This window comes from Physeter macrocephalus, chromosome 16, assembly GCF_002837175.3.
Source record: "Physeter macrocephalus isolate SW-GA chromosome 16, ASM283717v5, whole genome shotgun sequence".
NCBI lineage: Eukaryota > Metazoa > Chordata > Mammalia > Artiodactyla > Physeteridae > Physeter > Physeter macrocephalus.
In genome coordinates, this window is record NC_041229.1 from 47051113 (window position 1) to 47066725 (window position 15613).

General features: G+C 35.1%; 1 protein-coding gene across 15 annotated transcripts in view; it reads left to right on the plus strand.

Annotated features, from left to right (window-relative positions):
• The window catches only part of PICALM (phosphatidylinositol binding clathrin assembly protein), a 106129-nt gene that overhangs the window by 21419 nt on the left and 69097 nt on the right, over positions 1 to 15613 (plus strand). For all 15 annotated transcript variants that reach the window (XM_024131623.2, XM_028501020.2, XM_028501019.2 and 12 more), the window contains exons 2-3: positions 10626 to 10768; positions 14142 to 14217. In XM_024131623.2, coding sequence (XP_023987391.1) covers positions 10626 to 10768; positions 14142 to 14217 — 219 coding nt within the window. The remainder of the gene's footprint in view (positions 1 to 10625; positions 10769 to 14141; positions 14218 to 15613) is intronic.

The window sequence follows — 15613 nt, forward strand, 5'->3', positions numbered from 1 at the left end:
TTTTTTCTTTAATATTATTGCATAATTTACATGGAATTTTTAAGTTAAAAAAGTAATATCTTCAATTTTGACATCTTATAAAGCAGATTTTTATCTCAGAAGATATTATGCCTTTCAAGAAAGTCATTTGTCATGAAATTTTCAGCTTTTTTTTTTTTTTAAGCTGAGAAATAGGCAAACATGAGTTATAGTGAATTTTATAAGAACAGTTGTAAGGTTACGAAATGTGTGAGAATGGAGATATTTTGGCTGAAATACTCCGAGTAATTACTTTTTCCTGTAGAAACTTAAAGGCTCAAGTTTAAACTTACTAGGAAAAATACTTTGGTTTTAGTTTATTGGGATTTGTTAACAATATATTAATTGCTCTCATTTTCCACTTAGCATTATTTCAAAACTTAAAGCTATGTAGGTGGGTTATTGTTTGGTGCTTACTATTTTTGGTTATATCTGTCATTACTGTTTACATCAGTTTGAAAAAAGATTTTTCAGAAATGGCATTCACTTTGTTACCCACTGGCTTTGAGGGGTCTCTTGATGCCTACTTAATGAACTGTAGTAGATGTCTGGTACCATTTTGACTCACTGAAGGTGAACGTATTGCTTTGATTTAATTGTGAAGTGTGTGAATAAATGAGATTTCCACTGTCTCTACTTAACTACCTAAAACTAGAGGCTTTGCAGAATCAACAAGATTGCTGTTCAGCATGGCTTTGGTTTGGTAAGGGTGAAGCACACATAGGTGATGTAGAATGAATGGAATGCCTCGGTACTTCCCTACTATGTGGAAGATGGTAATTAATCATGGTGGTCAGTTCCATAGGCCTCCAAGCCACTGGTGACACCCCACCATTGTTGCTGTTAATTTTTAGAAGTCTCTTTATGCAAGACTCCTGATTATGATGTATAAATAGCAACCTCCCCCAATCACCTGCCCCATTCTTCTTAAGGGCTAACAAATCCTTAGCACTTCTCACTGTCTGACATGTTTTTGTTCATTTGTTTATTGATTGTCTCTCCCACTAATATATAAGCTTCATGTTGGCAGGAACTTTGTCCACTATTGTATATTTCTAACTCGTAAGACTATTTGGCATATTATAGTATGCAGTGAGTATTGTAGAAGAAATGGGATTTCTGTTTGTTTGTACTGAAGTTTGCAAAGTTGTGGGAAGATGGAATATAAAGATTCTATTGTTCTAATTGCATTGGGGACATGAAATTTGTGTTTTCTGGGTGAGTAGACTTTGGCACAGAGGCTAACTGCAATTTGTTATTCCCTCTGTCTAGGCAGATTTAAATTCTTAAGAGAAGCCATTAAAATTCTTTTGGATTCCTACTTTTTAGATGTGGGGTTGGTTGGCTGTTACTGAATAACATTAACCTAGCTATGGGGAGGACTTTTTGCCTCTTATGCTCTCTTCTGCCCTCTGGATCTTAGAGTGGAGAAATGGACTTTTGTTTCACCTATAACTCTACAAGTATTTATACCATCATATCAACACATGTACAAGGAACCATGGCACACGTTGTGGAAGATAAAAGGGAACAAAAGATTCCTGAATTTATTTTTAAAAAGCAAAGAATGAATCTTGATCACTTAAAACAAAAATGGTGGGACAGTCAAGTTACAGTTAAGATTATGTTCCTGTTTTTTAAGCAAAAGATATTTTTGGACATAGAGGTGAAAATTTCTAGTATTTCCAATTCCCCAGAGAAGAAACTTGAGAATCATTTGCATAGACGTTTTTGTTGGGGATGAGAGGACAAAATAGAATGGTATAGCCCTCAGAGAAAGAAAAATGCAAATATACTCAGAGTAGATGGTGATTGTCTATTAATTCCTTAGCTACATGTAGACTTTTATTAGGTCACTTATAACTAGAGTGACATATGATTTATATTCCAAACTGGGTCACTTTCAAGAGTGAAAGTATGTGCTATCTGAAGTATATGCTATCTGAATGGAACACTGGGACAACAGGTGTAAATCAGGACTGTTCCAGGAAAATCAAGGCACTGATCACCCCTTACTAATAACATACTTTTCTACAGACTTAGTCCCAGTTCTTTGAATCTCTCCACATAATTTTTTTCTCCTTTAGAGAACTCTGATCTGCACTCATAGAGTCTCTCAAGCTTTGGTTCCTTTTTCCTGGTTTCAGTGGAATGAAAGAATTCTTTCCATACTTTCTGCAGCCCTGGACTGTTCTGGTTTACAGCATTGGTGGAGGTAAGTACAGAACTTGTAATGTATTGTTAGTTGACCTTTTATTTTGCTTAGGAAATCAGGTTTTGTGTGTTTCTGATCCAGTGTTCGATTGTTTTTGAGAATCCTGGTTATATCTCCTTAACTGGGCTGATTAACTATTATTAAGTTCCTAGAATGTAGTACAAAGAGAATTTGTAATTTTGGCATTTACTCTTAAATTACTCAATCTGTACTTTGTTTTCTTTTCTACAGGTGGGATTGTAATTCTGAAGCTTCAGATCTTCAAAGAAGGGAAGGAGAACGCCTTGTGCTTATACCATAGACATGTGAATTTTTTTTTTAAGTTGGAACACTGTAATGTTTTTATTTTGTTTAAATAAATTTAAATAATTTTTTAATTCTTATATTAAGTGATGTGTTTTTATTCTATTAAGTAACTTTTTATTGTTACCTTACATTATCTGGTAAATTAAACATAAACACAGAAGTAATAGTTACCTCTGAGGCAGTGCTTACCAAAATGTGATTCTCCTTACCTCTGAGATCTTATTTGGAATCTGGGTTGGGACTAAACTTGTCTAGGTTTGGAAATTACCTGGAATCCTAAGCAGTCTCAAAATTAAGGGGTCTGTTTATAGGTAAGCTTGAACCCATGTCTGTTCTTGCCAGTCCTATTGTTTCTCTGTACAGTCTCCCATCTAGTGGTAGGAATGCAGAATACACCACAGCACCATGGAGAAAGCTTTAGGTTTTCAGACTTTTTCATATTAAGAATGCTTTTACATAGTAGGCTAAAACATTTTGATAGTGGGGGGGGGACAACCATTTCACCTGAAAAAGAAGGTAGTGGCAGTGAATTCTGAGAGTATTCCAGGAGTATATGTTTCTCTGTGTAGCGCTTTCATGACTTAAACTTTCTTCTGCTCTTGTTGTAAGACTTTTATGTATGACAGATTGCTTGGTAAAGAGGCAGATGCATAAATAATAATAGATAATTTTAAGAGACAGGTTGAGCTGATTTGAAGAAGATGCTTGGTGTGTGATTAAAATTTTACGGCAACTACGTGATGATTCCATTAACTAAAACAATTTATTTTGAACTTTTAAAATTAAAGTATGGACAACTCAGCAAACTTGGCTTGTGTTAATCTGTGACATAAGAGCTAAATTTCAGTGAAATATTAATGTAGAGTACCTTAGGGTTGGCTTTGTTTACCTAGTTCCATCTGAATTCTTTCTTCTCTTAGGAATTCCCTTTTTAGTTCTACTTCTTTTTTCTGCTACAGATGTAAAGGAGGTCAATCCTTTCTCTTCTATTGGTTTTTAAAGTGTTCTGAAGGCACCGAACACTTCCTAAATCTGTTGTTTTTAATTCCTCTTTCTAAAAAAATTGATTTCTTTTGGTGGCCTCCATAAGCACCTGAAATTAGCACTGATGGAGGTGTTTTCAGGTTAATATCTTCTTCAAAAAAACTTTGTTTAAAATAAACAGAAAACCAGGTAATGAGAGAATTTGTGAAGATTTATAGCAGCTTTTCTGTTGAATAGTTTCTAAGGGGGAAAAAAACCCTTTCCTTTTACATGGTGATTAAAAAAAAACAGTTAAAGAAAAACTTACTACTCAATAACCAGGTTAAAAATAACTATACTATCATACTATTAATATAACTATACTAATATATGATTATCAAATTGTAGTTATCTTTACATTTCTTAGTTTTCACTTGTGAATCCTTAGTCCGTTCATTTTGCAGAAAACACGGTGACAGAAATAGCATATCTAGTTGTGGTAACAGATTGATTTTTCCTACAGCTGCAACTTGTTTTTTTTTTAGTAAGATGGGAGTTTGCCTTACTTTCTTTATGAGTTCTGGAGATTCCTCAAGACTCACCTACCATGGTGAGAGATTGAGCTTGTATTCAAAATATTGGCCTACCTCTGCAAGAGTGACTGCCGAATTTCCAGCTGTTACACCGTGCAACTCTTGTACTGATACCACCTCTTCCTCACATCCTTGAGGAAGTAAAGGAACATGTCAGTGCTGTCCTCTCAACCATTGATCATAATATGCTCCAAAGGGTCTGGAATGAATTACAGTACAGGATTGGTGTTTGCTGTGTGACATGAGAGGTGCTTACTGAAATTTGTGAAGTTATGGAAATAACAGTGATATATTTCTGTTACATATTGGTTTTAACTACATGTTCATATATAACTTAATTGCTGAGTAATTTTGAAAGTGTTCAATTCTTTTTGCATCATCCCATATTTGGGCAAATACACTGTATATCAGAAAATATAGTATATCTATGATTTTAAAAAATGGAGTCTTACTCTGCATTGTTCTTTAACGTGGTTTTTGGCTGCATTGGGTCTTTGTTACTGTGCACGGGCTTTCTCTAGTTGTGGCAAGTTGGGGCTACTCTTTGTTGTGGTGCACGGGCTTCTTGTGGCTTCTCTTGTTGCAGAGCACAGGCTCTAGGCGCAGGGTCGTCAGTAGTTGTGGCACGTGGGCTTAGTTGATCTGCAGCATGTGGGATCCTCCTGGGTCAGGGCTCGAACCCGTGTCCCCTGCATTGGCAGGCGGATTCTTAACCACTGTGCCACCAGGGAAGTCCCTTTAATGTGGTTTTGATATAATATACTGTGAGCGTTTTCCCCACTCAGCTTTTCTTGCCATGTATTTGTTGGCCTCATAGTAGTTCACTGTCAGACTGCTGCCATTTAATGAACTATTGCTCCATTATTGGACGTGTCCACTCACATTGTGACTTAGGTATCCTAGCATCATAGTACTTTTGTCAAAGCCTTTTTAGATACCTTTGTCATTTCTTTTTAGTACTTTGAATGCTCCTTTCTCTCCTCTTTTCAAATTAATTCAATCCTTATTACTTGTACTGAGCATTCTATATTTTGTGAGTCTCTCCCTAGTTTTAACATCTAACTAAAATGTTGGTTAGATTTATTTCTTAAGGTATAAATCAGTCTGTGAAGACTGTATTTTTGAGTGAATTCGAATGGAAGTTATGTTAAAGTGTAACATGTTTCTCACAGAGGATCCCACAAACTTTAAAGATAAAATTGTAACAGTTACATCTTAATTTGGACCCTGTTTTGTGACCCCCTTACACAAAAAATTGAATGGAGTAAGATATAAGACTGTTCATTTTGTTTCCCAGACATCTTTTGGCTGAGGTCTGATTTCAGCTTGCATGTTTTCTAAATATTTTCAAACTTTTGCTAAGTGAAAAAAATTGTGCCAGTACTTTATAGCAGAAGTTCAGAAACTGTTTTCTTTATCCTCTAGTTACTGGATATTTGGTGAATATTTTTTCTTTTTATTTGTACTCCTACCCAGGAAAAATTTCAGAGATCTGATCAGTGAAGGAACATTTGATGAACCACTTAATTTGCCTTCCAAACTGAGTGTGTCTCCAGTTTTCTGGATGGTTGACGAAATCAGTCTTATGTTACTAAAATCAGTTATGAAAGCGGTTGCAAAAAGAGTATCTTTCGAAGTGACCCTTTTGAAAGAGACAATGATATGTGGCTAAATGATTATATATATATATAAATTTTTTAATTTTAAAGACGAGTTTTAGGCAAGCTCATTTATTAGAAAATCTACTTGGGTGTCAGCATAGTTTTGATATAGCCTAGAGAGTGCCTGTTTAGATGGGAACTTGAGGCCTCTACATTCTGCTAATGGTGCATGCCACTGGCTGGGTTGCCTGACTTGCTGTGGAAGTCAGCCCCAAGTCCTGTAAGTTTCTAAAGTTGGTGAACTTTGCCTGGGGAGGTCTATACAGACGTGTGGCCTGTTCTACGAATATGGCTGTAAGCTTAATGAAACCATCTGGTAACTAGTTACTTCTGAATTTTTGTACTTTGCTGAACATTTTCCCTTGAATACAAAATTTTTTTTTTTTGCATTTCACGATTCTTTCTGTTTTTTGTTTTTAGTTAGCTAGAAATTTAGAACTTGCATTAAATTGGCTAGTTGGGTATTCACTTCGTATATGTTTCCAAGCACCCTTATCTTTTACAAAAATTTAATTCTATTAATAAATCTGTTATATTTAGTAGTGAGCTCCTGTGACCTTACCTATGGGTAAGCACCTAACCTTTGTTAATACAATTAACATTTATTTTATCTACCCCAGACCTTGTTTTTTGGAGAGGCATATTAAATAATAAAAGTGAGAACATTTTTTTAATATAGTAGGGATTGGTTCCTTCTGCTGTCTCTCTATGGAAAAATGCTCTTCATTTCCATAGTGGGCCTATTTTCTCCCTGCCCTTAAATACTAGAAATCCTCATGAATTCTCACCTGCCTAAAGCAGAGAATCTATATGCCATATAGTAATTTTTTTGAGTGTAGGGTTTAGGATTTGTTACTAATGTAATATTAAAGAAGGTTTTACAGTTTTTAATATTCTTAAGGTAAATAGCTAAAAGAAAATATGAGTTTCTACTTTGGAAGCCTTTTGATTGGTAAAGGAAGTTTAATACCAAGTTTGTGCTTTTTAAGAAATGAAATCTGGATTGAGAATGAGAAAAGCAGTAGCTATCAAGATTCCCATGATATGCTTGACTTTTGTTTGAAACAGTTTGCTTTTGGTTAGTCAGAGGTGGGCAAAACATTTTCCTTCCTGCATTGTTGGAGCTCAGACTTAAAAGCATTTTCAGGTTACTACTATAGTAGAAACATTGTTCAGAGGAAAAATTACCCCTGGAGAAAATGACTGGTTGAGTTAAAGTACTATGGGGAAGTGTGTTCTGCAAAGTTTGTATAACCCGTGCAGTATTTTTTCTCCCAGTAATGTTTGTATATCTTTGGTTTTGCTTTTGGTCTACTCTGAATTCATGCATGAACTCTTTATCTCACTTTTCCTGTTATATGTGAAGTGTTACATTTTAGCTTCTGGAGTTTTCCTTCAGTTTTTATGTGGTCATTTCTAAAGCATACTACATAGTTTTCATAGCATTACGATAAACCATTATTTGTTAGATCCCCTTTAACTTGGCATTGAAAATTTTCACATGCGATGGGCTCAGGTTTGTTTTTTAACTTTTTGGGAACAGCAGGTTGTGCAAAGAGTTGTGGATCGTTGGTTTAGTCTACATAAAAAATACCATTTTGGATGGTCCTGTTACGACTGTCCTTGTGCATACTGAAATAAGTGTATTTGTTTAAAAAGTATGGGTGACCACTGTATGCGTTGCACTATTCTAGGCCTTTGGGGATACAGCAGAGAAAATAATAGAGCCCTACCTACATGGAACTTATACTTTAATTGGGAGAGAAAGACGTTAAACAAATTAAAATGAGTTAGGTGATGATAAGTGCTTTGGAGAGAAATAAAGCAGAGTAAGAGGGTATAGTGAGGGTATGAATGTAGAGGAGTGCCCTTAAGGCTTTATTACTTTTTATAAATATTGAGAGATGTTCTTCTGATGGATGACAGTTGAGCAAAGATCTATAGTAATAAAGCCAGGGAGTAAGAGAAGTGTGGATATCTGGGAGAAGAGTATTCTAGGCAGAAGGAACAGAAGTACTGAGCTCCTGAGGTAAGGGTTCTTGGCTCGTGGGAGGCATTGCAAAGGAGACATTAGTGTAACTGAAGCAAAGCGCTGCAGAGAGGAGACCTGATCGCAAAGGGAATATAGCATAGATAGAATATATATATTCTAATATATAAAATACTGTAGTTGTTGAAACTGAAATCTATACTTTTGGCTTCATTTAGGATCAGGCTCTATCTGACTAATCTAGCAGTTTACTTACCTCCCTGATTAAGAGTATGGAAATTACTAACAAAAGTGTTTGCAGGTTCCTTTTAAAATCTCTCATTCTAGAAGAAGAGAATGATGTGGAAGTAAATAATGAAAATGTAGAATTATGTACCAGCTTTAGTGTCTGTTTGGCGGGTACCTTAGTCTGTGGAGGAGAAGATTTCACAAAGGAAAAGACGTCATTCATTTTGAAGAATGAGCAAGAATGGAAGTATTTGGTTGTGTAACAGCAAGGTACATTACAGAACACTGGAAGGTGGTTCTGTGTTGGAAGCTAGGTTCAAGAAGGAGGATATGGACAAAGATGAAATGTATGCCAATCCTGTAAGCAGTTGGGACATCATTGAGGTTAGGCAGTGACAGTCAGTGTTGTGTTATAGGTCGGTTTATGGCCAGTTTAGAGAATGTTTGGAAGTGTGGCGTGGGTAAGACCCCAAATTAGGTATCGTTAGAAGTGAAGAGACCAGTCAGTCCAGCATTTTCTCAGTGGGGACAGTTTTGGGTGGGATAATTTTTAATTGTGGAGTGTTAATTGTGTATTGCATGACAGTCTCCCTCATCCTTGACATTAAGTGCCAGTCTCAGAGAGAGTGATAATCACTCTCCCCAATTTCTGAATGCTCCCGGAAGTGGTGACCTCTAGTTAAGGAAAAATAGGATCTGAACTCCAGCTTTGGCAGTGATAACGGGATGGAGAAGAGAAGGTGGGATTGCTAGAGGTTTAAGAGACTTGGTTACTGATTGGCTCTAGGGAGTGTTTATAAACACACACAGGTAGGAGCACCTTTGGGCGAGTATTGTGACAAGAAATTTTGTGACAGATTCAATTTTGGAAACTAAAATAAGATTCTGAGGAGTAAAATGACTATTGATATCATTGTGAGAAAGTAACTATTTAAGAACTGAATAGCTTATCAAGATAGTTTCTAGAAGGATATAGAAAAATATATAAAGATAAATCCATGGGAAAAAAGGAAGCTAGAAATATAACTTCTTATAAAGTTCAGAACTTGACCACTGTGCTTGAAGTTTTAAAGGATTCAGAATGAGCAAGACATGGATAGGCCTTGCCCCCAGTAAATTATATTTTGAGAGAGACAGAAAATTTATCTTTGGGAATAAGGCAAGTACAATATATTCAGTACCATAGGACAGGTATAAAGTACTATTCAAGAAGTTTCAGAGAAGGCAGAGGTCAAATTATAAAATACCAGAAGTAAAATATCAGAAGCTGAGCCATACAAACCAAGTTGAATGTACTATTTAATTTTTGTTGCAGGTAGTCTCAATTGTGAAAACCTTGTGTCGTTCTCCTGTTCCATGGGCATTCTGTTGGACTGTTTTGTGCTTTGTTCTTCAGGCATTGTGGGCCAGGGTAACTGCTTATCTAAAATGCATTTGCTTATCAAATGTTACTTTGTATAGTAATTAGACCTATTAGAACAAACATTTTTGAAAGATTATAAGCAGATAAACGGTCATAGTTAACGTTGATGTTTCTTACTAGCAATCACGGCCAAGTTAGGTCGCTTGAATTCATATTTAATCATTAGGTACTAAAAGTTAAAAGTGGACAAAACTGCTGATGAGTCACAGATAACTAATTTTTTCCCCTTTATGGTAGTTAAAACTGAGATATTTACACTTTGTTTTATGCATACTTTAAAAATAAAACAACTCATTTCTTGGTCTTCCTCTTCATTAAGGCTCTAAATTGGACCATATTTTGTATTTTCTTCATTGAATTTGCATTGAATTCAGTAATTCTTCATTGAATTCAGTAATATCTCTGAAGCAGATTGGAGGTGAAACTGAGGTATATTAACTTTTTTTTCAGTTTTGGCGCTAAAACAATTTGTATTAGATGATTTTATGGTAATGCTTTCCAATTATTTATATTTCAGAATATAAAATTAAAACTTACATTGTTTTAACTGTTCAGAGTAATAATCGAGTAGAATTCCTGGCTCACTTCTTTGGAAATTTATTGCATTGAGAAACTTTCAGTTCATTTTCAGTTTTGTTTGTCAGTGTTAGCTAGTTGATATCAAGTGAAAACTGAGCTAACTTAGTAGAATTGAAGGGAGAAAAGAATGAGAATTATTTTATATAAACAAACTGAGAATCCTATCCACTCACCACATATCTGCTCTTTCTATTAGTGCAAACACAGCATTCTAGGGGGGGATATTAATAAAGTGTTTGAACTTCAGCTTGTTTATGCTTCCATATGCATGAATTTTTAAATTTTTTTTAATGTAGGGATGAATAATATTAGTATTGTAACTCTGAAGGTTTATGAGTAGTAAGAGAACTGAAAGTGTTACTCAAGGCCTTGAAACAGTTCCTTTTGAGATAAATAAAATACTTAGGGGTGAAAGGAGTTTGATTTACTTTCTGGTATTATTGATCAATTGTGTGATATTAATCAATGCCCTGTTTACTTCTCAGGTAGAAATACTGTCTTAATTGTTCTCTTGAGAGATTTTTAGCAACTTCTGCAAACTATCCATTGTTGCTCTACTCTTTTTAGATCTTTACCCTATTAGTATGCAGATCTAGCATTAAAAATAAAGGAAAGCCAGAGTAAATTAATCTTTTTTTTTTTATTGCAGACTTAATTCAGTGCACAAATGAGATGAATGTGAACATCCCGCAGTTGGCAGACAGTTTATTTGAAAGAACTACTAACAGTAGTTGGGTGGTGGTCTTCAAATCTCTCATTACAACTCATCATTTGATGGTGTATGGAAATGAGGTAAGCAGTATTTTTAGTTAACAAGAATACTGGGGAGTTGACTGATTCAGCTTGTTTCTCTCACTGACACTTCAGAAATGGCTATAGCAACTGAATAATATAGGTAAAAAGGGCAAGGTGCTTATACAGAAATATAACTGTAGACTCTACACTTTGAGGAAAGATGGCCTTTAAGTCAGAAAGCAGAAAATGGGTCAGAGCACAGGGCACTTTCAGTAATTTGATCAAGAAGCAAAGATTAATGCCTAGAGATGGGTTCTATAAGCATCACTGACTTTTTGCAGGCCTTTGTGTATAGATTGTATGTTCGTCTATTTTCATTTGCTTTTTTATCATAGCCCAATCAGATTTCTGTCTGATCTGATGTAGTTGTCTATAGACGCTCTTTGCCTAGTTCAAGGCTGTGATATTAAGGACTAAGATGGCATTTTGCTGAGGAGACCTGACTGAAGAATGCCTTCTTCAGCAGAGAGTTGTGTCTAAAGCCTTTGTTTCCCAAAAAGAGTAACAAATAAGATGCATAAGCTTTTGCAATTTAATGTTTGGAGAGAATCATCTTGTTTTCCATGATAGCTAATTTTTGAGTTCTTACCTTAGGTGATTTTCCCAGCCTAGTATACTTACTTGTAAAATTGTGTCAAAAGGAATGTTTTAAACTGTGTTAAAAGAAAATTTGAATGGAACTAGATAAATTTAGTACCTTGGTATGTGCCTTAGAAAAATGCAGACCACTGGTTGCTGGGAGATAGCTCCCATAGAGATGGGGAGGGACTTTATTCATTGGTATCAGATTTATAAACATGACTTTCTGACATCCCTCACTTTACTCATTATTTTGGGTTTTTCAGTCATGAGACTCTGCTGCTATCTTTGACAGATACCAAAGAGAACATCATTAGAGTTCAGAAGTAAAGCAGAAATCTACCCATAACTCTTACATTGCAGCAGATCTGTTTGCATGTTTTGGTGTTCCTTTCTGGTCCTTTCCAAAGTATTTTTTATAGCTATAATCATAATTTATATAAAATATTATATTTAACTTTCTAATATATCACACCATAAGAAGCATCTCCATGTTCTGTGTTCTTTCTGTTTATCATCTTTAATGACTACGTAATTGATCATATGGTCCATCATTTTCTTAATTCTTCTATTTCCTGGAAATTTAGTTTTCTGATTATTCACTGTTACAGTACCACATTGAATGATTTTATTTGTAGTTCTTAAGTTCTAACAATTAGTTCCAGAAGCATTATCTGAAATATGATTACCTAGGTAACAGACATGACCATTTTTAGGACATATGTTACTCAGTTGCTTTCTCAGGCATTATAAGCAGTATATAGAGTCAATAGAAAAATTTGGATATACTAGAGTCCGTGTAACTCGAAACATTTTGATCTTAACTAGGATATTAGTTTCTATTTTCATCAGGAATGTGTTTGTCTAAGATCATGATCATTTATTCAGAAGAATTTCAGGCTTGTATGTATTTTTTACCTTTTTAAAAAATATATATAGTTTATTCTTTAAAAAGAAAAAGCCACAAATATAACCAACTACAGTGCTGGATAAAGAGGCACACTATCAGTGGTGACTTTCAGAGGTAAATAAGGTGATAATACCAGAAGCAAAAAACTTTTTAAAGGCAAAAAAAAAACAGAAAGTTGACTGTCATTCCTTATAGTTGACTGACAGAAAGAGAAAGGTAGCAGTTCAGTAGTGGTTTTCAGATAAACTCGTTTCCCTTCAGCAGCTAAGAGAAATCCAATGCTCTGCTCTTTTTTTGGTGCTAGTTTGTACAACCCTCAGGTTTTTGCATTGGCAGGTGTTATTAGTCTGTGAGAGAGTATGCATAGGATTTCACTGTGCTATGGTGTTGGAAATTACATAGAACAGTGGTTCTCAAATAGGGCAAGGGCGGAGAGTGATTTTCATCCCCAAGGGACATTGCTCATAACTGAAGGGGATGCTACTGGCATGTAGTAGGTAGAGGCTACTGGCGTGCTAAACATCTTATAATGCACAGGCCAGTCCCCCACAAAAAAGAATGATCAAAACTTATTAAAAAATCATAGAGTGTAATATTTTCTTAGGATATTTTAACACCTTTTTGAAACACGTTGTTTTAGGATAAATGATGAAACAGGAGTCTTTGATTTACAAATTGTTTTTCAAAATCCTGGTTTGTTTGGGGTGATCTCTGATGAACAAGACTGAGTCAGAGAAGTGATGGTGTACATAAAATTGATAATAATCCTCTGCATACATTTACAGAAAAGTAATCCTTTTAAAGGAAATCGAAAGGAGTTTCTTTAGCTGTTTTAGAGGTTGTATGTAAAGGGAAGCTAAGGTAGTGTTCTGTGGTAAGCACTTTGGAGAGGGTTTTGACAGTATTTTGAGAAAATGAACTTTCATATGTATACTGACCCAACAATTCAACCCTAAGTATATATCATGAGAAACTCTTGTATGTTTGCAGGTGGGAGACCAGTACAAAGATGTCAGTGAAACATTTTTAATAATAGTGAAATTGCAAAGAATTTAAATATCCATATAGAAATGGATACATAATGATATAATAGTTCATTTAAATGCTCAAACATTGTTTAAAATGAATGAACTAGATGTACATGTATTAAGTGGATAATTCTTGGGAAGAAGTTGTTAAAAATCACATTGGAAAAGAATAAGTACAGTATGGTATTTCTGTAAATTTAAAATAGAAAACAAAATTATGTACAGTTTATAGATACTTATATATGTAGTAAAATTGTAAAAACATTTGTGGGAATGATGTAAACCTACTTCAGAAAAGTCATTGCCTCTGAAGAGGGAGGGAGGGAAGGGAATGGTTTTGAAGGCATGTGTCTTCAATAGTCTGTAATTTGATTCTGTAAGGGGTCTGAAGTGATTATGGTAATGTGTTTAATCTGGACAGTGGGTAAGAGGATGTCTGTGATATTATACTCCAGTATGATTACAGGTATTTTGTTTTTTAAAAAAAAAGTCATAAAAATTTTTGAGTCACCAGGTATCTGTGTAAAATAAAGGCACCATCTGAGTATGATTAACTATAGCCATAATATGCTATAGTAAAGCCAGAAATTACTGCTTCTAGTTTAAAAGTGCCTGTTTCCTTTTATTTTAACTTTAATACCATAGCTGTGGGCATTAGACTTTAATAAATTCCTGCATGCTAGTGAAAAATATATTTTACGTTTTTAGGAGGATTGAGGATGATAAATTTAAACTAGCTAAGATTAATGGAATGTGTTAACCACCACTTTCTCCCCTAATTCTCAAATTAGAGTTTCTTAGATGGCAGTACTATTTGACATAATTATTTGTTTGTGTTTTTTTTTTTCCCCAGCGTTTTATTCAGTATTTGGCTTCAAGAAACACGTTGTTTAACTTAAGCAATTTTTTGGATAAAAGTGGATTGCAAGGTAAAAAACAACTTATTCATTATAGAAAATCAAGAGTGACCCCATTTGAGGATTACTGCAGAGTTGAACTCTTTCCTTTAGAACATGTGCTATGGAGGAACCTCATGTTTTAGTGAGGGTTGTAGGGAAGGAAAAACTGTATTTTCATGTGAAGATAAAGATGGACTTCACTACTTGACACCCAGAGCTTTTTGAAAAGTAGCATAAGGTAGCAGTTTGAGAGCATGGGTTCTGGAACTGGACTGCCTGCATTCAAATCCCATCTGTAACACTTACCAACTGCATAAACTTGAGCAAGTTACTTCACCTCTCTGCATCTGTAAAATCAGGAATAAGGATAGCACCCACCCTGTAGGATTATCATGAGGCTTAACCTAGTTATACATGTAAAGTGCCTAGAATGATGCCTGGCAAATAGGAAACACTATGTAAGTATCTGCTTTCATTGTTGTTCTTATTATTTTATGCTTTATTCCAAGAAATGTAGTTAGGAATATCATACATTTTAGTAGCAAAGGTAAGCTTAATGTGTTATTCAGATGAATTGTTCATTGATACTTACCTGTTATTTTATTTATTTTACTTTTAATTCAGTAAGTTGAAATTGCTGTAATCTGGTATTCTCACCCTCCATGTACATTCTGTCTTAATGGAATCTGTTATACTTAGTTCCAGAACTAGGCTGTTAGCATTATAGAATGTTAACTCTAGGAAGAGCCTCATAAAGGACATACTAAGACCATATACTAAGGCATACTAAAGGAATACTCAGCAATAAGGTTCAACTGGGAGAAGTATCTTTAGAGATCTGTGAGATGTGTGCTGCGCTTTGAAAGATGGGTGAGAATGTGAGTTGGCTTTAAGCAAAGGTACACAGATGGACGTGGATGTGAAAGAGAAAGAGCATGGGGTGTTTAAGATTTATAGAGCAAATGAATGTGAATAGAATGTAGGTTGAGGTATTAGAGAACATGTAGTGACAGATAGCCCTCAAGAAGCTGTTTGGGGCCAAAATCATGCACAAAAGATTTTGATATAGTTGGGATTTTGTAATGCAGCGAGAAACCATCAAACTTTTTTTGAGTTGAGGGAGGAGGAGAGAGGGAGTGTGTGTTATAAAGAAAGCACCATAGCACAGTGCAGGTTGGATTCGAGTGAATAAAGTCTTACAGACCTTGAGACTGCTCTGGTCATTATTTTGGTCATCTGGTAGAGGGCCTGAATTGTGGCTTTTGTGGCGATAAAAATCAATGGAATTTAGTGACTAACTGTGTTTGTGTTTAGGAACTGTCCAGTTCAATACTTGTTTACTTTTGGCAGATGGAAGTATTAATTAGAATGAATTGAATACCCAGTCTTCCAGAGATTCTGGAAGGTCAGTAATCTATACATAGGA